Source organism: Eretmochelys imbricata, chromosome 7 (genome assembly GCF_965152235.1).
Source record: "Eretmochelys imbricata isolate rEreImb1 chromosome 7, rEreImb1.hap1, whole genome shotgun sequence".
In the NCBI taxonomy this organism is placed as follows: domain Eukaryota; kingdom Metazoa; phylum Chordata; order Testudines; family Cheloniidae; genus Eretmochelys; species Eretmochelys imbricata.
Window position 1 is genome coordinate 119,788,996 of NC_135578.1, and position 24,745 is coordinate 119,813,740.

The window sequence follows — 24,745 nt, forward strand, 5'->3', positions numbered from 1 at the left end:
TTTTGTCTACACTATCAGCTCCTTATTTCTCAGCTCTGCTGCTGTGCAAAGCTACCCTGCCCCCATAGGAGTGGCTGGTAGCAGAGAGGGCAGATGTTGGGGTCAGTTGCCAGGCAGGGGATAAAGGACAAAGACCCAGGGCTCTGGGCCCCACACTAGGGCCCGCCTACGGCCTCCCCCGCCCCATACTGCACTGGCCCTTTAACTGCCAACCCATCGCTCATTGGTTGCTGCCGGCAGTGAGAGTTTAGCCAATCAGCTACATGTTTGGAAGTTGGCGTACGGGGGAAGCACCGCAATAGCCAATGGCAGAGGCTGTTCTTGTTCCTAGGAGACCTATGTAAACGGTGCGGCCGCGGGGCCCGTGCTGCTGGGGTTGGGGGCTATGGAGTCTGACGCGGAGAATGGGGAGGACATCGGCCGCCGCGTATCCGACCTGGAAGTGAGGTGGGGGAGGCCGCTCATAGCCCGCCATGACAGCCCCCGTAGCCGCCTGTGCCCCGCCCAGCCCCCCCTTAACTCAGGTGCCTCCCTGAGCCCCGCCCCTTAGCCCCCTGTGCCCAGCCCCCCTTAGCCCCACGAGCCTGCCTGAACGGCCTGTGTCCTGCCCCCTTAGCCCCCATGTGCCCCACGCGCCTCCCTGAGCTGCCTGTGCCCCGTCCCCTTAGCCCCGCCCCCAGTCCCCCTTAGCCCCACATGCCTCCCTGAGCTGCCTGTGCCCCACCCCCTTAACTCCCATGTGCTCCACCCCCAGTCCCCCTTAGCCCCACGTGCCTCGCTGAGTTGCCTGTGCCCCACCCCCTTAACTCCCATGTGCTCCACCCCCAGTCCCCCTTAGCCCCACGTGCCTCGCTGGGCTGCCTGTGCCCCGCCCACTTAGCCCCCATGTGCTCCACCCCCAGCCCCCCTTAGCCCCACGAGCCTGCCTGAGCCCTACCCCCTTGACTCCCATGTGCCCCACCCCCCCTTAGCCTCACGTGCCTCCCTGAGCTGCCTGTGCCCTGCCCCCTTAGTCCCCATGTGCTCCAGCCCCAGTCCCCCTTAGCCCCATGTGCCTCCCTGAGCTGCCTCTGTCCCGCCCCCTTAGCCCCCATGTGCTCCACCCCCAGTCCCTCTTAGCCCCATGTGCCTCCCTGAGCTGCCTGTGCCCCGCCCCCTTAGCCCCCATGTGCCCCACCCCCAGCCCCCCTTAGCCCCACGAGCCTGCCTGAGCTGCCTGTGCCCCACCCGTCCCCCTTAGCCCCCTGGGCCGTGCCCCCCTTAGCCCCCTGTGCCCAGCCCCCTTAGCCCCACGAGCCTGCCTGAACGGCCTGTGTCCTGCTGAACGGCCTTAGCCCGAATGTGCCCCACCCCCATTCCTCCTTAGCCTCACATGCCTCCCTGAGCCATCTGTGTCCTGCCCCCATGTGCCCCACCCTCAGTCCGCCTTAGCCCCATATGCCTCCCTGAGCCACCTGTGCCCTGCCACCTTAGCCCCCATGTGCCCCACCCCCAGTCCCCCTTAGCCCCATGTGCCTGCCTGAGCCCCTCAAATAACCCCCGTGTGCCCCACTCCCAGTCCCCCTTAGCCCTATGTACCTCCCTGAGCCTCCTGTGCCCCACCCCCTTAACTCTCATGTACTGTACCTCCCTGAGCCTCCAGTGCCCAGCCCAATTAACCTCTCAGTGCCTCCAGTGCCCTGCCCTCAGCTCCCCCAACCTCCATGTGCCCTGCCCCCAGAGGTGCCTATGCCTCCACCCCTGAGCCCCTCAGCACCCCATTCACCCCCTGTGCTTGAGCCCCTCAGAACCCCATTAGTCCTGTCTGCAGCCCCAGCCATTAACCCCATGTGCCCCCACCTGTATTAACCCCTAGGTGTTCTGCCCTCAGCCCCTGTTCACCTCCATGTGCCCAGCCCCCCATTAACCCTCAGGTGCCCTGAACTCTCATGTGCCCCACCCCCATCCTCCTATTAGCCCACAGGTACCGTGCGTCCCGAGTTCCCTATTGATCCTCATGTAGCCTGCCCCCCAAGCCACCCTTGTGCTCCAACCCTGAACCCCCATTAACACCTACATGCCCTGCCCCTCAGTCCCACCCCATGCATCCCACCCCTTAAGTCTCTCATCCCTACCCCATTAACCACTATAAAAAGAAAAGGAGTACTTGTGGTACATTAGAGACTAACTAATTTATTTGAGCATAAGCTTTCATGAGCTCAGAGGTGTGAAAAATCCACATCTCTGAGCGGCATACTTAAGCCAATTTAAATCCCTGTGAATTCTTCCATCGACCTAGCTACCGCCTCTCAGGGAGTAGGATTACTTACACCAGGGCAGGAGAATCCCTCTCGTCAGCATAGATAGTGTCTACACTGAAGCACCATAGCAGCTGCAGCTGTGCCACTGTAGTATTTCAAGTGTAGACAAGCCCTAAGTGGTTATAAACTAATATAGTCACTGTAATATCTTAGTACTGTACCTCATGGACATGCATGAATTTATATTCATCCCCCACGCCCACCCCATGAGATAGGAATGCATCATCATCCCCATTTTAGACTGAGAACTGAGGCGCAGAGAGATGAAGGGTCTGATCTTTGGAGGTCCTGAGTATCCAAAGAATGCCCAATCTAAGCCAATGGCAACTAGAGGTGCTTGGCCCATCTGAGAATCAAATGCATCTGATGAAGTGAGCTGTAGCTCACGAAAGCTCATGCTCAAATAAATTTGTTAGTCTCTAAGGTGCCACAAGTACTCCTTTTCTTTTTACGGATACAGACTAACACCGCTGCTACTCTGAAACCATTAACCACTATGTATCTCACCCCTCAGCTCCACCCCACTCGTCATCCTCATGTAACCTGCCTCTGAGCCCCACCCCATTTATCCTGTTTCCGAGCCCCTCAGCCCCCTTGTTAACCACCTGTACCCCACCCTTTAACACCCCCATTAGCCCCTATAGACCCAATCCCCTCAGCCCTTCCCCATTACACCTCAAGTACCCCACCCCTGAGACCCTCTTCATTAACCCCCGTATTCCACGAGCCCCTCTCATCCCATTAACCCCATGTACCCACAGCTCAACCCCCTGTACCCTACGCATAACTCCCATGTGCCCCAGCCCATTAACCCCCATGTACCTCACCCCTCAGAGCCTGCCACCTCACCCTCAGCTCCTATCTCACCTGCTGACCTCCCTATCCCTGAATCCACATACTCAATCTGTCCCCCTCCCTCAGTTCCATCCTGTCCAGAACCTCTGAGCCCCAATCCCCTAAATTTCTGTAATCCCTCTATATCCCCTGAACTCCATTGTTTCCCACCCCAGTGGCTCTCAACCTCTTTATCTCCTTCCCTCCACCCTCTCTCCCTGTCTCTGCCAGTCCCTTAAAGATCAGAGATTTGGGATTTTTTGATCCCCACAGACACTACAATTGTCCCACCTGTGTGCAATGAAAATCTTTTTCCTCTCAAAGCGTATGACAGTCCCACAACATCCTTTTTGGCTTTGTGCAAAAATGAATTACAGTCAAATTAATCTATTGCACATGTATGTTGGTTGAGATTTCCAAGGGATTTACATACATTTTCTGTTTGATTAATGGAAAATAAGTGTTTAAAACCCCTTTACTGTTTTGAGTATCTCAGCCATCGTGTCTACCATTACTGATATTTGGAAGCAGAACCTGCAGTTAGCTTCAGCACTTATTGGAGGAGATAATCATAGAATCATAGAATATCAGGGTTGGAAGGGACCCCTGAAGGTCATCTAGTCCAACCCCCTGCTCGAAGCAGGACCAATTCCCAGTTAAATCATCCCAGCCAGGGCTTTGTCAAGCCTGACCTTAAAAACTTCCAAGGAAGGAGATTCCACCACCTCCCTAGGCAACGCATTCCAGTGTTTCACCACCCTCTTAGTGAAAAAGTTTTTCCTAATATCCAATCTAAACCTCCCCCACTGCAACTTGAGGCCATTACTCCTCGTTCTGTCATCTGCTACCATTGAGAACAGTCTAGAGCCATCCTCTTTGGAACCCCCTTTCAGGTAGTTGAAAGCAGCTATCAAATCGCCCCTCATTCTTCTCTTCTGCAGGCTAAACAATCCCAGCTCCCTCAGCCTCTCCTCATAAGTCATGTGTTCTAGACCCCTAATCATTTTTGTTGCCCTTCGCTGGACTCTCTCCAATTTATCCACATCCTTCTTGTAGTGTGGGGCCCAAAACTGGACACAGTACTCCAGATGAGGCCTCACCAATGTCGAATAGAGGGGGACGATCACGTCCCTCGATCTGCTCGCTATGCCCCTACTTATACATCCCAAAATGCCATTGGCCTTCTTGGTAACAAGGGCACACTGCTGACTCATATCCAGCTTCTCGTCCACTGTCACCCCTAGGTCCTTTTCCGCAGAACTGCTGCCTAGCCATTCGGTCCCTAGTCTGTAGCGGTGCATTGGATTCTTCCGTCCTAAGTGCAGGACCCTGCACTTATCCTTATTGAACCTCATCAGATTTCTTTTGGCCCAATCCTCCAATTTGTCTAGGTCCTTCTGTATCCTATCCCTCCCCTCCAGCGTATCTACCACTCCTCCCAGTTTAGTATCGTCCGCAAATTTGCTGAGAGTGCAATCCACACCATCCTCCAGATCATTTATGAAGATATTGAACAAAACCGGCCCCAGGACCGACCCCTGGGGCACTCCACTTGACACCGGCTGCCAACTAGACATGGAGCCATTGATCACTACCCGTTGAGCCCGACAATCTAGCCAGCTTTCTACCCACCCTATAGTGCATTCATCCAGCCCATACTTCCTTAACTTGCTGACAAGAATACTGTGGGAGACCGTGTCAAAAGCTTTGCTAAAGTCAAGAAACAATATATCCACTGCTTTCCCTTCATCCACAGAACCAGTAATCTCATGATAAAAGGCGATTAGATTAGTCAGGCATGACCTTCCCTTGGTGAATCCATGCTGGCTGTTCCTGATCACTTTCCTCTCATGCAAGTACTTCAAGATTGATTCTTTGAGGACCTGCTCCATGATTTTTCCAGGGACTGAGGTGAGGCTGACTGGCCTGTAGTTCCCAGGATCCTCCTTCTTCCCTTTTTTAAAGATTGGCACTACATTAGCCTTTTTCCAGTCATCCGGGACTTCCCCGGTTCGCCACGAGTTTTCAAAGATAATGGCCAATGGCTCTGCAATCACAGCCGCCAATTCCTTCAGCACTCTCGGATGCAACTCGTCCGGCCCCATGGACTTGTGCACGTCCAGCTTTTCTAAATAGTCCCTAACCACCTCTATCTCCACAGAGGGCTGGCCATCTCTTCCCCATTTTGTGATGCCCAGCGTAGCAGTCTGGGAGCTGACCTTGTTAGTGAAAACAGAGGCAAAAAAAGCATTGAGTACATTAGCTTTTTCCACATCCTCTGTCACTAGGTTGCTTCCCTCATTCAGTAAGGGGCCCACACTTTCCTTGGCTTTCTTCTTGTTGCCAACATACCTGAAGAAACCCTTCTTGTTACTCTTGACATCTCTCGCTAGCTGCAGCTCCAGGTGCGATTTGGCCCTCCTGATTTCATTCCTACATGCCCGAGCAATATTTTTATACTCTTCCCTGGTCATATGTCCAACCTTCCACTTCTTGTAAGCTTCTTTTTTATGTTTAAGATCCGCTAGGATTTCACCGTTAAGCCAAGCTGGTCGCCTGCCATATTTACTATTCTTTCGACTCATTGGGATGGTTTGTCCCTGTAACCTCAACAGGGATTCCTTGAAATACAGCCAGCTCTCCTGGACTCCTTTCCCCTTCAAGTTAGTCCCCCAGGGGATCCTGGCCATCCGTTCCCTGAGGGAGTCGAAGTCTGCTTTCCTGAAGTCCAGGATCCGTATCCTGCTGCTTACCTTTCTTCCCTGCGTCAGGATCCTGAACTCAACCAACTCATGGTCACTGCCTCCCAGATTCCCATCCACTTTTGCTTCCCCCACTAATTCTACCCAGTTTGTGAGCAGCAGGTCAAGAAAAGCGCCCCCCCTAGTTGGCTCCTCTAGCACTTGCACCAGGAAATTGTCCCCTACGCTTTCCAAAAACTTCCTGGATTGTCTATGCACCGCAGTATTGCTTTCCCAGCAGATATCAGGAAAATTAAAGTCACCCATGAGAATCAGGGCATGCGATCTAGTAGCTTCCGTGAGCTGCCGGAAGAAAGCCTCATCTACCTCATCCCCCTGGTCCGGTGGTCTATAGCAGACTCCCACCACTACATCACTCTTGTTGCACACACTTCTAAACTTAATCCAGAGACACTCAGGTTTTTCTACAGTTTCGTACCGGAGCTCTGAGCAGTCATACTGCTCCCTTACATACAGTGCTACTCCCCCACCTTTTCTGCCCTGCCTGTCCTTCCTGAACAGTTTATAACCATCCATGACAGTACTCCAGTCATGTGAGTTATCCCACCAAGTCTCTGTGATTCCAATCACATCATAGTTCCTTGACATCACCAGGACCTCCAGTTCTCCCTGCTTGTTTCCAAGGCTTTGTGCATTCGTATATAAGCACTTGAGATAACCTGTTGATCGCCCCTCATTCCCAGTATGAGGCAGGAGCCCTCCCCTCACAGACATTTCTGCCTGTGCTTCCTCCCGGTATCCCTCTTTCCCACTTACCTCAGGGCTTTGGTCTCCTTCCCCCGGTGAACCTAGTTTAAAGCCCTCCTCACTAGGTTAGCCAGCCTGCTGGCAAAGATGCTCTTCCCTCTCTTCGTAAGATGGAGCCCGTCTCTGCCCAGCACTCCTTCTTCATGGAACACCATCCCATGGTCAAAGAATCCAAAGCCTTCATTTAACACTTTATCATCTTCTCTCTCAAAAGCCTCACATTGCAACCACAAGCCTTCTGATCCTCAAATAGTAATATTCCTCTGTCTCTGAAGCTGGCCAGTGCTGTCCCCACCTTCAATCTGAGATCACTCAAAAGACTTGAGGTGACCTCTAGAGCTGGGTGGGAATGGGATTTTCCAATTCATGGAGAAATCTGTGATTCTGAATTTTTTTTCCTATTCTGAACTGGAATGAAAACAAAAAAAATTGAAAATTTCTATGAAACAAAATTCCAACTTTTTCTTTTAAATAAAATTGAAATAGTTTGTTCCAGTTTTGACTTGTTTTATATTATAATGTATTTTATATTATATAAAATAAAAAATTCAAATGAGAAGTAGTTTTGAAATGGAACATCATAACATTCGGTCTCGAAAAGGTCAAAATGGAAAGACCTTATCAGAACACTCCATTCTATTTTTTTTCAAAAACAAAGTTTTTTGGAAAACAGCATGTTGCCATGAAATGTTTCGCTTTTGCTGAATCTGCATTTTCTAACAGAAAACCACTTCATCTGACCAGATCTGTCACCTCCCTCCACTGAAATTGAGCTTGTTTGCAGATTGTGACCTGAAATTGAGCTTGTTTGTAGACTGGTCTGATTGTGAAACGGCTTATGATACTTGTGGGTTCTATAAGAATAACATGTACTGCCATCATAGTGACTTTGTGCCTGCATATATGTTGAGACTTTTTTTTTCTCTACGCAGACATCAAAATGTTCTTTTTGATCACTGGTCCAGAACCAGTGCTGGGTAAAAGTGAGTTACTGGTCCTCTGAGCATTCATACAGGTCTGCCAACCTGCCCTGGCTGGCCATAAATCTGGTGCATCTGTAGAGGGCTCAGGAAGAAGCTTACCAGCTTAACTTCTCTTTTCTGATGCCATGTTGCTCAGCTGATCTGTGAGCATGTGTTGATTCCTCAGGGGAGCACAAATGAACTTCTCAAGGAGCAGGTAGCCCTCTGGTGAGTGGGACAGAGAGTAACAGAAAGCCATCATGTGGGGAAGGGGAGAAGAGCCCTCCACCCAAAAGAAACACTACAGAAAAGGAAAACAGAAAGTAGAAAAATTCACAGAAGTGCTAAGAGAAAAGACCCTGGCGTTGTCTACACTACAAACTTAAGTCAACCTAAGTGAGATTGATATACAGCCACCACAATAATTACTGCAGTGATTCATGTCCACACAATGCCTCCTCTGTTGGTGGTGCTCATCCTCACCAGGAGCACTTCCACTAACTTAACTGTGTGACAGGTTTCAGAGTAAGGCATAGTAAGGCACTGACAGCTAGAGCCTCCCCACCCACCCTGGTGCCAAAAGCTTGAGCTGTGAGCCACATGCAATGGGTTTCACAGCCAACAGGTGATGTAAGTAACACAGTGTCTACACAGACACTGCATCACCCTAACTACATCGATCTAAGTGCTACACCTCTTGTGGAGGTGGAGTTATTAGGTCAGTGTAGTGGGCAATTTATATCGGCGGGAGCAATGTTGTAGTGTAGACACTTACAGAGTTAGGTCAGCATAAGCTGCCTTACGTTGACCTAACTGTAGTGTAGACCAAGTCTTAGAAAAGGACAGAAGAGAGGGAGAGATTAGGCACAGAATAAAGAAGAGAAGGTGCTAACTGTGGAAGGTACTACACAAAGGGTTAATGGGACAGTGAGGGAACCTGTCTGCCAATCTGTCACAAAACCTTATGACAAAAGAGGCTGAAGAATAAAGATCACAAGTATAAGGTATGTATTTCTAGCTTTAGTACAGTGCTACCCAAACTTTTGAAAGTTTTAAAGCACATACCCTTCAGGAAAATGAAACCAATTCTATCCTCCTTATAAACCTAACCTGTTGCTAAAGGTCTACCTATCTTAATGTATGCATCTTCCCTGCCTCCACCCTGTGAAATACTTTAAATGTCTACACTGTTAACTATTGTTGGCATTTGAGTTAGCATGCATTGAAATCAATGGGGCAGTAGAGCTATTGTTTTAAGTCGTCTGTAAATTCGGGCAGATATTGTTGTCAATTACACTTGGATCAAATTTTAAAGGTTTTTTTTCTGATTGTAAGAGCTAAAGACTAAGGCCTTGTCTGCATTCAAAAGTTGCATCACTTCAACAATGCCGGTATAGTTGAAGTGGTATAGCCACCCTAATGTGGACACAGTTATACTGGGATGAAGGTGCTTTATACCACTATAACTGACTCTTGTGGGAGTAAGAGCTAGTCTAACTACAAAGGCTTTTCCTATACAGCTGTAAGAGCAAGTCCTCTAGTGGAGATGCAGCTGATACCAATAAAAGGAGTCCTGACCTTCCCTGCAGGAGCAGTCCTAGCCATTTTGCTGGTCACAGCAGGAAAAAATTTCACCCCAAGAGGCCAAGCCAAAACAACCCCCACAAAGCTGAGTGGCACAGCAGTATGGTGCCACCTGGAAGTTGGCACTCAGGGAGACTGCCCTGCTTACCTGAACCTAGAACTGGCTCTGCCTCCCTGAGTGACATAAGCTATATCAGGAAAGGGACTCCTATCGGTATAGCTGTGCCTACGCGGGTGGGGAGGAGGGGGAGGGGGGAGGCGTTGCTAGCATAGTTATGTCAGTTGTGGTGTGATATTTTTCCCCCCCCCCACACTCCTAGCGTAGTCATGCCGGCAAACTTTGCAGTGAAGGTGGCACCTTTATACTGGCATAACTGCATCTACACTGGAGGCTGTGCCATTATAACTCTTTCAGTGAAAAATCACACCCTTAACAGAAATGGTTACAAGCGCTGTGTGTGGACCAGGCAGATTTTTTAAGTGAAATCTGAAACTAGAGAAAAATGCAGACATCTGTCCCAGCTCCTCTTGCTGGTCTTTCATGCCTCCCCAAATGGGGCATGCCTCATGCTTTGAGAAGTGCTGCTCTAATGTGAACTATGATGTGATTGGAATCACAGAGACTTGGTGGGATAACTCACATGACTGGAGTACTGTCATGGATGGTTATAAACTGTTCAGGAAGGACAGGCAGGGCAGAAAAGGTGGGGGAGTAGCACTGTATGTAAGGGAGCAGTATGACTGCTCAGAGCTCCGGTACGAAACTGTAGAAAAACCTGAGTGTCTCTGGATTAAGTTTAGAAGTGTGTGCAACAAGAGTGATGTAGTGGTGGGAGTCTGCTATAGACCACCGGACCAGGGGGATGAGGTAGATGAGGCTTTCTTCCGGCAGCTCACGGAAGCTACTAGATCGCATGCCCTGATTCTCATGGGTGACTTTAATTTTCCTGATATCTGCTGGGAAAGCAATACTGCGGTGCATAGACAATCCAGGAAGTTTTTGGAAAGCGTAGGGGACAATTTCCTGGTGCAAGTGCTAGAGGAGCCAACTAGGGGGGGCGCTTTTCTTGACCTGCTGCTCACAAACTGGGTAGAATTAGTGGGGGAAGCAAAAGTGGATGGGAATCTGGGAGGCAGTGACCATGAGTTGGTTGAGTTCAGGATCCTGACGCAGGGAAGAAAGGTAAGCAGCAGGATACGGACCCTGGACTTCAGGAAAGCAGACTTCGACTCCCTCAGGGAACGGATGGCCAGGATCCCCTGGGGGACTAACTTGAAGGGGAAAGGAGTCCAGGAGAGCTGGCTGTATTTCAAGGAATCCCTGTTGAGGTTACAGGGACAAACCATCCCAATGAGTCGAAAGAATAGTAAATATGGCAGGCGACCAGCTTGGCTTAACGGTGAAATCCTAGCGGATCTTAAACATAAAAAAGAAGCTTACAAGAAGTGGAAGGTTGGACATATGACCAGGGAAGAGTATAAAAATATTGCTCGGGCATGTAGGAATGAAATCAGGAGGGCCAAATCGCACCTGGAGCTGCAGCTAGCGAGAGATGTCAAGAGTAACAAGAAGGGTTTCTTCAGGTATGTTGGCAACAAGAAGAAAGCCAAGGAAAGTGTGGGCCCCTTACTGAATGAGGGAGGCAACCTAGTGACAGAGGATGTGGAAAAAGCTAATGTACTCAATGCTTTTTTTGCCTCTGTTTTCACTAACAAGGTCAGCTCCCAGACTGCTACGCTGGGCATCACAAAATGGGGAAGAGATGGCCAGCCCTCTGTGGAGATAGAGGTGGTTAGGGACTATTTAGAAAAGCTGGACGTGCACAAGTCCATGGGGCCGGACGAGTTGCATCCGAGAGTGCTGAAGGAATTGGCGGCTGTGATTGCAGAGCCATTGGCCATTATCTTTGAAAACTCGTGGCGAACCGGGGAAGTCCCGGATGACTGGAAAAAGGCTAATGTAGTGCCAATCTTTAAAAAAGGGAAGAAGGAGGATCCTGGGAACTACAGGCCAGTCAGCCTCACCTCAGTCCCTGGAAAAATCATGGAGCAGGTCCTCAAAGAATCAATCTTGAAGTACTTGCATGAGAGGAAAGTGATCAGGAACAGCCAGCATGGATTCACCAAGGGAAGGTCATGCCTGACTAATCTAATCGCCTTTTATCATGAGATTACTGGTTCTGTGGATGAAGGGAAAGCAGTGGATATATTGTTTCTTGACTTTAGCAAAGCTTTTGACACGGTCTCCCACAGTATTCTTGTCAGCAAGTTAAGGAAGTATGGGCTGGATGAATGCACTATAGGGTGGGTAGAAAGCTGGCTAGATTGTCGGGCTCAACGGGTAGTGATCAATGGCTCCATGTCTAGTTGGCAGCCGGTGTCAAGTGGAGTGCCCCAGGGGTCGGTCCTGGGGCCGGTTTTGTTCAATATCTTCATAAATGATCTGGAGGATGGTGTGGATTGCACTCTCAGCAAATTTGCGGACGATACTAAACTGGGAGGAGTGGTAGATACGCTGGAGGGGAGGGATAGGATACAGAAGGACCTAGACAAATTGGAGGATTGGGCCAAAAGAAATCTGATGAGGTTCAATAAGGATAAGTGCAGGGTCCTGCACTTAGGACGGAAGAATCCAATGCACCGCTACAGACTAGGGACCGAATGGCTAGGCAGCAGTTCTGCGGAAAAGGACCTAGGGGTGACAGTGGACGAGAAGCTGGATATGAGTCAGCAGTGTGCCCTTGTTACCAAGAAGGCCAATGGCATTTTGGGATGTATAAGTAGGGGCATAGCGAGCAGATCGAGGGACGTGATCGTCCCCCTCTATTCGACATTGGTGAGGCCTCATCTGGAGTACTGTGTCCAGTTTTGGGCCCCACACTACAAGAAGGATGTGGATAAATTGGAGAGAGTCCAGCGAAGGGCAACAAAAATGATTAGGGGTCTAGAACACATGACTTATGAGGAGAGGCTGAGGGAGCTGGGATTGTTTAGCCTGCAGAAGAGAAGAATGAGGGGCGATTTGATAGCTGCTTTCAACTACCTGAAAGGGGGTTCCAAAGAGGATGGCTCTAGACTGTTCTCAATGGTAGCAGATGACAGAACGAGGAGTAATGGCCTCAAGTTGCAGTGGGGGAGGTTTAGATTGGATATTAGGAAAAACTTTTTCACTAAGAGGGTGGTGAAACACTGGAATGCGTTGCCTAGGGAGGTGGTGGAATCTCCTTCCTTGGAAGTTTTTAAGGTCAGGCTTGACAAAGCCCTGGCTGGGATGATTTAACTGGGAATTGGTCCTGCTTCGAGCAGGGGGTTGGACTAGATGACCTTCAGGGGTCCCTTCCAACCCTGATATTCTATGATTCTATGATTCTATGATTCTAATGATTTGTGATTATGGATCGTGAAACTGTCTCTGGCCCTCCTACTGGTGTTTTTCTGACACGGGTCCAGGACTGAATATAGCAAGTCTCAGGCCTTGGATCACTATAATTTCCGTTTGCTGCCATCCTCTTGTTTCATGTTGTTTTTTTAAATAAAATGTATTTATGTCCAGTGTATAATGCTCCCTTGTTTTTTCCCCAAAGATGGGTTCAGGGATTCACAAACAGGAATGTTGGTTTTGTTAATGACAAGACTATCTGCTACCCCTGTGGCAACTACATCCTTTTTGTTGACATTGAAACAAAGAAGAAGACAGTGCTGAAGTGCAAGAATGGTCACGTTGGAGCCTTTGCAGTGAATGGGAAAAGTCAAGTGGTGGCTTTTTCAGACCAGAAGCTAAATCCTGTCATCTATATCTACACTTTTCCAGGACTGGTTAAACGGTCAGAAATAAAAGGTAGTGATGGGGGTTTCTTTTCCTGGTTCCTATTCCATTAAAATAAATACTAAATCATCATCTCATGAAGGGCATTTTGGTAAGAACAGAAACCTCTTAAAATAGCATGGCAGAAAGGTATCTAATGACAGGAGAGATGCAGGGAGCACTATAAAGATCCCTGGACTGCTTTCAAATAAAGACCCAGATCTACAGTCCTTAGATCCACTACAATCCCATTGAATTTGTAAGCGTGGCTAAGAGCTGAATGAGAGGGCAATATTAAGGGCTTACGCGGTGCCCATGGAAGTCAGTGAGATGTTTGCAATGGATTTCAGTGGGAACAGGGACTGAGTCAGCAGTGCTAGCAGCTTGATTAAAATACCTTGTATTAATATTTGATCTTTTCCTTCTGAATAAGACAATTAAAGAAACATGCACAATGATTTTCTCAGTAGGCAAAGAAGTTCTCATTGAATTTGGGTTTTTTAGGGATCTGCATCTGAAGAAGTTGGTTTTTAATGTTGTCCTATCCTGACTAAGAAGACTCCATATTTCTTACTCCGTAGAAAGGAACATTGGTTTTGCCACGTCTTACCCTGTTTTATTGCTGGGTATATTACTTTGGAGTACCATACTTCATGGGCTGAGTTAATCACTTGAAGAATGATGTCAGTCTCTCTTTCCTCACAATGGATTCTTTCAAACTATAGAAATCTGAATGGCTCAGCTAAATTCTTTAAAATGCAAACATAGCAGGCAAAAGGCAGCCTTTCTCCAGTTAGAGAGGTGTATTTTGCTTAAGCCTTAAGACTAAGAGCCTAAAGACTCTTCCTTAAATTTGATTTGGTATGCTATGCACAGACTCAACCAGTTGATAATCATTTAGGAGTAAAAACACATACATGTATAGCTTGGTTAACAACAACTAAAGGGGAATATGGCAGTAAACGTTTAAGGAGTGTGAACAGCAAAGCAGGAGTGGAGGGCTTTAATGGGATGAAATTAATTAAAGGAAAACATAGGCTGAATAATGGGGAAAATTTCCTACCACTGAGATTAATTAAACTGGAGCAGTCTCCCAGGGAAAGTGGTGGGAAACATAGAATATTAGGGTTGGAAGAGACCTCAGGAGGTCATCTAGTCCAACCCCCTGCTCAAAGCAGGACCAGCCCCAACCAAATTCTGTTATTTGAGACAGCTCAGTTGATGGTCTTCTGGTTAAAGGGTTGGAAGTTAGGAAATTTGGTTTATATTATTCCCCATTCCATTCCAGTCTTCCTGTGTGATCTTGAGCAAGTCACCTAACCTCTCTATGCCTCAGTTTCCCAATCTGTTGAATGGGGATCTTAATATTTCTCTACTGCCGGGGGCAGCTGGTGAATAAATAAATGTTTGTAAAGCACTTTGAGATCCTTGGAGGGAAAGCACCATAGAAGCACAAAATTTTAATAAAGCAAGATGGAAAAGCCCAGGAGAATGTTCCATAGGGGGCAGTCATGTGCCGGCTTGGATTGGAGGGGTGAGTGGACATAGATACCTATGAGGACTATTCTATTTCTAGAACAGAACTATAGAAGCAGTTTTATATCTTCTTTTTTTTGTTTTTTGTTTTTCTTAAAAACCGTAATGAAAATTGTCTTTGTATGATCAAATCAAAGTGAATAATCATGGATGGAGCAAAGCATCAAGCTTGTGGTTGTCCAAAGTGAAGCCGAAGGCTGACTAAAATCACTGCTATTAATTTTATATTTTAGGGCAGGCTCAGCTGGACTACTCTTTACTTGCATTCAGTTACACGGGTCCTTATCTGGCCAGTTACTCTTCAGTCCCAGAATTTGCTCTTTCAATATGGTAAGTATCAGACCTGTTTCTTTAATACTGGATACTTAGGTGAAGGTTTTTATATGTGCACTCCTTGAGCAGAGCTTCAATTCACTGACTTGCCAAGAGAAACCAGTAAGGCCAAATGATGCCTTGGCTTCCTCATTCCTCTCTGATCTGCCACTGTCTGCAAACATTCTCTGCCTGAATTGCCTTGCATTGAGTAGGACTTCATAAAAGATTTATTGTTATTTTGCCATAGCTAATTTCCAGACTGTTTTCTTCAAGATTTTACATTTTGATATATTTATAACAGGAAAATAAGCCTTTCCACCACTTACTTATGTGAACAGTCCTGGAAGCTGACTGCAGTGGTAATTGTGAGAGGAAGCTGCCTGCTAGCTAGAGCACAGGACTGGTAGCCAAAAATTGCTGAGTTCTAATGCTGACTTTCTCGATGGTCCTAGGCAAGCCATTTAACATCCCTGCTCAGCTACTCTCTCTGTAAAATGGGGATAATGAATCTTAATTACTTCATGGGGCTTATATGAGGATTAATTAGTTAAAGTTCGTAAAGCAGATTGGGGATATAAAATGCTTTGTAAATGCTACGTATTTGTTTTCCAATAAAAAGTCTCAGCACTCCTATCAAATCCCTGAGAGTTCCCAGTTTCTCCCTCCTTAAAACACCACCATCCTTGTCACAACTTCCAGCTGAGAACAGGAAAGGGGCTTTAAAGCCCCAACCACTCTTTCATTGTCCTGAGGGTCACATGTATCCATTCAGTCACCTCAGCAGGACCAACTTCCACAGCATTCACAGCTTTGGGATGAAGAGACCTGGACTAGCACTTGAAGCCAGGTGACTTTCGTAGCTGTGCCAAACAGCAGCACTACATGAGGTGCTTGAGCCACGTGGTCTGATTATCTGAAGCTTCAGTGCCATGAAAAGACATATGGTGAGATAGGTTGAGGATAATGAAATAGAACTCATCGTTTGTTTTTTAAGTTGATCTTTGTGAGCAACTTAAATCCTGCCCCTACCTTTGTTTCTGGAGTGGTTCCACAGCACAGGGAGGGAGGATCATGGGGCAAGCAGGCATTCACAAGAAGTGTCTATCCTGTGTACAGCTCAGCTCCAAGAGACCCTTGCCTGTACAGGGGCATGTGAGGGGTGAGAAGGCAACTGCCCCCTTGAGCAATTGGTCCATCAGCCCTCACAGAGAGAGCGCACCAATCACAACACATTGTTTGTGTTATTCTAGCCAGTCCTTCAGCCACCTGCTGGCCAGGCTGTCAGTGGCACTGGACACCTGATTGCCATAGAGCACCGCAGCTCAAAACCTGTGAGCAATCCGCCAGCCTCAGCCTCCCAAGTAACTGGGATTACAGGCGTGCGCCACCATGCCCAACCTACTGCGGTAATAATAAATAATAATGATTCTTCTTCTCAGTCCCCAATGGAGAAGAATAACATGCATCACGTACTCTAGCTGTGTGATTCAGCTCAGGATTTAGGCTGAAACATGCTTTACAACAGATAAAGTACGCCAATCACACAACTGACTCTCTGTCTTGAAGGCATGAACAATGACCATTCAGAACAGAATTAACATGGTTGGCCCAGTTTATGCCTTGCGTACACTTTAAAAGTTCCACCAGTTTAAAAGATTCTGCCAGTCCTGTAAGATAGGAAATTCCACTGGAAATGGTGGAACCTTTCACAGTAGTGGAACTTTGTAAGGTCATCTGCTTTAAGTTTATTTAATCAGCAAAGTGACCCCAGAATGCATTTGACCCCGAGCAGCTAGTTGTCACAATGGAATGACCCACAATTCAAGTCTGAAACAATTTAATAAAAAAAAACAGGATGTTGTTATAATATTAGGCTTTGGTCCTGCAGTGAGCTCCAGTAAGTGCACCTGTGTGAAGTTCATTACCGAATCAGGGCCTTCATCTAAGCAGTCTGATTACCCATCAGTGTGCATTCTTCCTACTTTGAGTACACAGAAATAATATTTTACAGGGTAAAATAAAGCAAAATATTTTTAGTATTTGTTCTGCGATTTCAATATGATGATTGTACAATGTCTATCTGTATTGTAATCCTCAAATTGTTTGCTATGCACAGATAAAAGGGATTTTTTTAAAGTTAGCCTGGGCTTGAAGTATAGGAAGCTTGTGGATAATGAAAAGCTGCTTTTCATGACAGACATTTTATGCCTAGATCTTTCTTCTGTTCAAAGCAATGGCTTAGTGCCAGATGCTTTTTCAGACACATACGCCATATCACATCATATCTTAGTAAATTAGCTACAACAAAAGAAGCTTGGCACAGCTTGCTGTGTATCAGAGCACACGGACAGATCTTTAGGGAGAGAGCTACGCTAACATCCTTTTATGCCAGAATTTCACCTTCTAACTTCCTTTAATATTAATGGGAGCTACTGAACATGTGTTAATACTAGTGCATCAAGATAAAATACACCCCTTAAATCATGTTTTATTTGTTTCCCAACACCCATTTTTTTCCAGTGTGATATTAATATTAATAATTCTCTTGCATCCTGATCAATATCTATAAATGAATTTGTCACAAGCTAAACCAGCAGGATTATACTAAACTCATACACAGTAGCATGTACATGCTAGAGTTCTTCACTTCAACCTTAATCATACATAATAAAGCTGAAATTCCAACTCCAAGTTCAAGTGACATGCTTTATCAATATATTTTTAAATTGCAAATGTTCATAAGACGTTAGTGTCAAGTATGATGTTCAGGAAACGGTGACTGTTCTCCTTCAATGATGCTAAGCAATTCCAAGGATAGCATGTGAAAACACAAATGTTTACCTTCTTACCTATAATAATTATAGGATTTTTATCCATACATCTTAAAGCTCTTTTTCAGAGGCCTGTAAGGATTATGGTCCCTGTTCTATAGATAGGAAGACTGAGGCACAGAGCTGGGTGGAGGGAAGTGACTTGTCCAGGATTACACAAAGAATAAATGACAGAGCTAGGGGTAGAACCTATGTCTCCTGACTCCCAGCCTAATGCCCTGTCCACAAAGCATAGCTGCCTGTGATGCACAGCAGCACTATTTGTTTTGCATATTCTTGTAATGTTTTCTCTTAGTTAGTAGCAATCTTGGTCCTAAACAATATTCATTTTACATATGATTGATTATCCAGCTTCTTCTGTCATTCCCACCAAGAAGAATTAACTTGATTGACAGTTTTTGTCTGTGACAAGGTGCCAGATTCCTGAGGAGTGGAGCATCTGCTACTGCCACGGATGTCAATCGGCACTTCTCAGGATCGAGTCTAAATGGTCATTCTGAATTTTATGACTTATTTGATATATTTTTTTAAATTCTCCTTTTTGAAGGGACTGGCAAGAAAATATCCTTTTGTGCAGTAAATCTCAACCAGGTGTGACAGTGACCTCTATGAGCTTTAACCCCATGAACTGGCACCAGCTTTGTTTGTCCAATGAAAACTCTCTTACTGTCTGGAATATCGAAAGGAATGATCAAGAGCATCATCTCAAGTCAAAGTAAGTAACAGACCTTCCAGGCTAAAAGAAAACTATAGAGTTAACTTTATTTTACTAAAAAGAAAAGGAGGACTTGTGGCACCTTAGAGACTAACAAATTTATTTGAGCATAAGCTTTAAGTGAGCTGTAGCTCATGAAAGCTTATGTGCAAATAAATTTGTTAGTCTCTAAGGTGCCAAAAGTCCTCCTTTTCTTTTTGCGGATATAGACTAACACGGCTGCTACTCTGAAACCTTTATTTTAGTGTTTAGGATCACTGACGTATATCCATTTACAAAGACCATGGATCCAATGAAGATTAACTGACAACCCTTTAAATCACAACCAATAAGATCTTTAACTGTCTGTCTCTTGAGTTTTGTGTGTTGAATTTGTGATAACATTTCCTAGTGCTCCGGTCTCCACATTACAACCATCACTATAGCTGATATGAATGGTCAGATTTGGTATCAGTCTTTGCTAAGAGGCCAAGTATTGAATGCACATGGAGATTGGACTATCTTCCCACTCCTGCAGGTGGCTTTGCCATTACAGGACTGAGGAATATTGACAGGGCAATGTAGGAAAGCTTACACTGCTGCTGTTGCATGTGATTACCATGTTTAGATAGAGTTTCTTGCCTGCAAAGATCATTTAGTAAAGTGGAATGTGTGTATTTTAAAGCAGAAGATGTGGTCACAGACTGGTCTGCAAAGAAAAAAAAAACCCAGGTTGGGTCCAATGCTTGTTCTCTCTGTGATTAACATATCCTGTGTGATGAGTTTACAAGTCCAAAGGTGACTTTTCTAATGCTCAGTGTAATTCGCCCAACACTACAGACTCAGGGCTTGTCTACACTTAATAGTTTTGCTGCCTTAACTATACTAGTTGTGTGAGTGTGTGTGTGCGTGTGTGTGTGAGAGAGAAAAAACAGCAAACCTTGTCAGTGTGGATGTATAAAAGTGCTTATACTAGTATAGCTTATTCCAGTTGAAAACTGAAATAAGTTATACCGATAGAAGGTACCATTATATCATTATCGGGGGTAGCCGTGTTAGTCTGTATCCACAAAAACAGCAAGGAGTCTGGTGGCACCTTAAAGACTAACAGATTTATTTGGGCCACTAAAGCCTATGCCCAAATAAATCTGTTAGTCTTTAAGGTGCCACCGGACTCCTTGTTATTGTATCATTATAACAGTCTACACTAGGGCTTTTACCAGCATGCCTATGTCAGCAAAACGTGACAACCCGCACAGACACAGTTTTGCTGGTAAAATGTGTAAGTGTAGACCAGCCTTTAATGTGGGATCTGAAAATCAAGCTGGATTCTTTTTGCTTTTTATCACTCTAAAGTTTACTCAGGAAGATGTATTTATTTTTCTCTCTCTTCACTCCAGTTGGCAGGAACTGAATTTGGTTGAAGGATTATTATTTATTTATACATTTTTACATAAAATTTCATTGTCATAAATCTGCATATTCCCCAAACTACTGCAAACTCACCCTCCCTTATACATTTTAATAGGTATTCTGCTATCTGATTGGTGATCATACACAAAAGACACTTTCTGAATACCACTCAGAATGCAACAGGAGAATAATATTTAGAGCATTTTTCATCTTTAAAGCACTTTTCAAACATTAACAATGAATCTTCACAACTCCCTGCTGGGAGGGTAATTATTAACCCCAATGCACAGATGGGAAAACTGAGACCCAGGGTATGACTATACTGAAATAAAAAACCTGCAGCAGCAAGTCTCAGGGCTCAGTTCAATTGACAGTGGGCCTAAACATAGCAGTGTAGCTGCTCGGGCTGAAGCCGAGGCTCTCAGACCCTCCCCCCTCACAGGATTTCAAAGCCCAGGCTCCAGCCTGTGTCCAAACTTTTTACTGCTATTTTTATCCCTGCAGCCCAAGCGCTGTGACCCTGAGTCAGTTGACCTGGGCTCTGAGACTTGCTGTCTCTGGTCTTTCATCACTATGTAGACATATCCCAAGAGTGATTAAGTTACTTGCCCAAGACAAAAAGGAATCAGTGTCAGAAGCAGACATTGGGATAGAATACAGAAGTTCACCACTGCCAGTTCTGTGCTCAGACCTTCTCCTGAAGTAGAAAGATTATGTGTATGTCTACACTATGGAGACTATATTGGCATAGCTATAGTGGCACAGCTATGTCCACTTAGCCCCATAGCATAGACTCAACCTACACTGACAGAAGGAGTCATTGTAGGAACACTGCCTCCCTGAACGAAGTTAGCTATGTTGACAAAAGCCCTCTTCTGTCTGCATACCTGCACCTATACTAGGGATTTTGCTGTCATAGCTACAGTGCTCAGTGGGGTGTTTTTTTCCATGTCGACATAGCTATGCTGATGTAACTTTTCAGTGTAGACCAGACCTATTATTCTTTATTACAACAGTATCTGCCATTTAAACTGGTTGTTTACATCAGTCTTTCATTATTATAATAGAGGTAAAGTGTTTGCATTAGAATGTCAACTAAGGGTCAGAGTCTCCAGGTTTTGAAAACATACTTCCCAGCTATGTATGAGTGTTTATTTTCTGTAAGTGCTTCCTCAGCTCATATGCTATTTCTTTTCCTTTCTGCAGGCCTGTCAGACTCCCTGCCGAAGATGGGTCTCTGATGTATAACCAGGATGTCTTTTTTTCACATCCTGGTATCCAAGACCTTTACTATGGTCCTGTGCTGCCAATTTCAGCCATTGCGGGGCTGGCAGGGGATGAAGCAGAGACATTTAGGGTAATTACCCTCTGCATCTAACTGCTAATATAAAATGTTATGATTGTAATGATACTGACAGATATGAACACAATTCATAATTGAAAGCCTATTAAACTTGCCTGGTCTAGGAAAGGGATATATTCTCTCAGCAATGTTTGTGAAACCCATATTAGCATTAGAATTATAATCACGGGGATGGCTCACTATTTTGTCAGGTCTGAAACACCTAGAATCCCAGATAAATCACATGAGGGCTGACATAGCCCATTTTAACTTTCCAAAGTACCTTGTAGTTCTTTTTCAAGTGGCCTCTGTGTATTCCTGTTTGTGGGATATAATGCCTCTGGTGTCAAGCTGCCGAATTTTTCTATGCCCACTGGGGCCATTCACCCCACTCTTGCAGAAGATTTCAAGGGTATAAAAGGGAAATGAGGGGTGGGGGTCTCCATGCACTTCAATTCCATTGTGACCGCAGAAGGTGCAGAGCGATTGTATCACACACACTGTCCTCAACGCTTTCCTCATTGATTTCTTGTAATTTTGCCCTTTGGGGCTATTGTCTTTCTAGTTAGTTAAATTAGCAAATTGTTAGCAAAGGCTGCCTTCAGTCAGAAGAATAAAGAAGAAATGGTGCCTATTGGGCACTGGTACCCTCCGGAAATGCTGCAGGAGTGGGAGGGTCTCCCATATGCCTACTGACGGGGGAGGCACCTCAGCCCCAGTCGATGAAGTCTGTAAATGTGTACATCCAGCATTGACTTGGACATCCACTAGCCTAAGTGGCACTGTGCGGAAGATTTGTGCTCACCAAGGAATTCCCTTCTTACCTCCCTTACCATCTAAAGTAATATTTACCTATGGCGGATTGCAATGGTCACCTTGTTCTCCAGCCTTTTAGGGCCTCCAGGCTCTGCTGCAGATAAAAGCTTCCCCACATAGGGTTCTGGAATAGACAGTGATTTGTTTAGCCGGTAAGACTTTCTCCCATTGATCAAGACCAGAAATTCATCTGCAGAAAAGCACAAATGTCTCACTTTGACAAATACTAAGGAATTTTTTCCTCTCTACTACCTCGTATTCATTCATTCAATAAGGACATGTTCCTCCTCTAATTTAAGTTTGTGTGAGGTTTTTCAATTGAATTCAGAGGGAGCAGGAGCTTGCCCTCAAGGAAACATTCAACAGACAGGATTCAACAGAAAGGAAGATTTATGTCCTTTGTCAGTAGGTCTGAATCAGATGAGAGGACATTCTTAATATTTATATTTATAGACAACCACTTGCTCCAACTATGCTTCAGAATATGTTGTTGTGGCTGGAGTTGTAACCAAGTGATGCCAAAAAGAGGCAGCAGCATGAAGTTTTTAACCCTCTCTCTTCTTGCACAAGGAGATATTTTCTGTTTCAGTATCTCTTATAGCTAAACCCTGAGTTTTCTGCAATTGCTCAGACTTGGTTTCCAAACATGACCCCTCTTTGTCACCATGCACTGTTAGAGGCCATCAGCTTTCCACAAAATGTTTCATGTCCAGGCTTCTGGGCTTTTCCTCTAGAGAGTGCTATTTAAAGGAACAGAGCTTTAGAAAGCTTATGAATGATTGTACAATTTCACAACACAAACAACAAATGGGAGTGCTTCCTGTGACTCCCTTGTCCTGGGTATGCACGGTGATGGTCCCATTCTGGAATCAGAGTTCTGTGCCTATTATGTATGTTGAGTCATGACCATGATTAGAAATTGACTTTATAACAGATGGCGACTGGACTTGCATAGGAAGCCTCTGAGTCAGAGTAACTCAGCTACTATCTTGCAAAAAAAGATGGGTGGATGTAAAATCTCACAAAATATGTAAAAATACCTGTCTGAAGTCTATGTCTGGATGATATAATGACCATTTCATTAAAGAATCACTAGCATACTCTAGAGTTTATTAATCTCATTTGATTTATAAAATAAATGAGTCCATTGTATTTCTGAAACATCTTCCCTCAAAATGCTTCATAGAGAATAATGGATTGAACCTGACAACACACCTTTGAGGTAGATAAATATCCCATTTTAGAGAGAGAGAGAAAGTGACTTAACCAAAATCACATAGTGAGTCTCTGCCAGATCTTAGAAATAAAACCTAGATACTTCTGATTCTCAGTTCTGTGTTGCCAGCAGAAGAGCATCCATCTTTCCTCTTCCTATACCTTTTGCAAGACTCTGTGTTTTGCAGAATTACAAACCAAGCATATTACTTCATTCCCCACTAAAATGAAGCTACTTTTGGAGTGGGATGTGATTGCTGTTATGGTCTCACAGCAATTCTACATAGGAGTTTTGGGCAAGAAGTGAAGAGTGAAACAACAGTGGAATTTGGCTAGGCAGGTAATCATTGACCAGTGTGGAATTAGGCAAGGAACCCAGGAGTAACACTTCCTACTCTCCATTGAATCTAGAGATGAAAAAGATCTCTTAGGTCATCCTGTCCATCTCTCTGTCAACATAGGATTATTCTCTATTTTACATTTGCTAGTGTTCTGTGAAGATCAGCTTTTCATGTGCCAAGCAACAGGGTTTTTGCAACTTCTTTGGAGGGTTTATCTCACAGATAATATATATCACTCCCAGGAAGCTTCTCCTACTATTCATTTTAAATTTGTCCCACTACAATTATCTATAATCTGTTTTATTCTATTAAATACTTTTCCTCCTATTAAATACTTTTCCTTCCTTCATGCTTACACGTTTCAAATTCTTGTAGACTCCAGTGCATTACCTGGACTGCAGGATTCAAGCTACTATCCCTCATTTAATCACCACTTAGCCAAGCTATTAATATTTAATTCTTTTAATATTTTCTCTTAAATCAGTCCACCTAATGGTCTTTGTTGCTTTTCATTGAATTCACTTCAACTTAGCAATACCCATCTGTCCATACTTGTTGGCCCAACTAACAAAGATTCTGAGGCACTCACATACTATAACGCTCTTCTAATGTAGGGAAGTAATATTATCCCCATTTTATAGATTGAGAGCTTAGGCACAGAAAAGCTAGGTGACTTGCCCAAGCTTGCACAGGAAATCTGGCAGAGATGTGCCCAGAATTGATTTGCAGATGATACAAAGATTGGCAAAATGGTAAATAATGATGAGCACAGGGCAGTCTAACAGAGCAGTCTGGATGGTTTGGTAAGCTGTGCCCATAACAAAATACATATTAACACTGACAAGTGCAAGAACATATGTATAGGTATAAAAAATGTAGGGTGTACTTACAGAATGGAGGACTGTGTCCTGGAAAGCAGTGACTCTGAAGAGGATGTAGGTGTCATAGTGGGCAAACAACTCGACATGAGCAACGGTGTGGCTAAAAGGGCTATGCAATCCTTCGATGTCTAAACAGGATAGTAGTGAGTAGAGGGAGAAAGGTGATTTTAGTTCCATAGATAGTATTGGTGAGGCTAATACAAGAATACTACATCCTGTTCTGGTGCCCACATTTTAAAAAGGGTGTTGAAACATTGGAAAGGGTGCAGAAAAGAGCCACAAAAATAATTGAAGGGCTGGAGAAAATGCCTTATAGTGAGATACTTAAAAAGCTCTGCCAGGTTAGTTTATCAAAAAGAAGACTGAG

At 45.1% G+C, this 24,745-nt stretch overlaps 1 protein-coding gene across 1 annotated transcript in view; it reads left to right on the plus strand.

The window, feature by feature from the left end:
• The first annotated feature begins 385 nt into the window (after positions 1 to 385).
• The window catches only part of CFAP43 (cilia and flagella associated protein 43), a 97,207-nt gene continuing 72,847 nt past the window's right edge, over positions 386 to 24,745 (plus strand). Inside the window, exons 1-5 of the mRNA XM_077823220.1 lie at positions 386 to 447; positions 12,774 to 13,027; positions 14,764 to 14,860; positions 18,224 to 18,391; positions 20,990 to 21,140. Coding sequence (XP_077679346.1) covers positions 386 to 447; positions 12,774 to 13,027; positions 14,764 to 14,860; positions 18,224 to 18,391; positions 20,990 to 21,140 — 732 coding nt within the window. The remainder of the gene's footprint in view (positions 448 to 12,773; positions 13,028 to 14,763; positions 14,861 to 18,223; positions 18,392 to 20,989; positions 21,141 to 24,745) is intronic.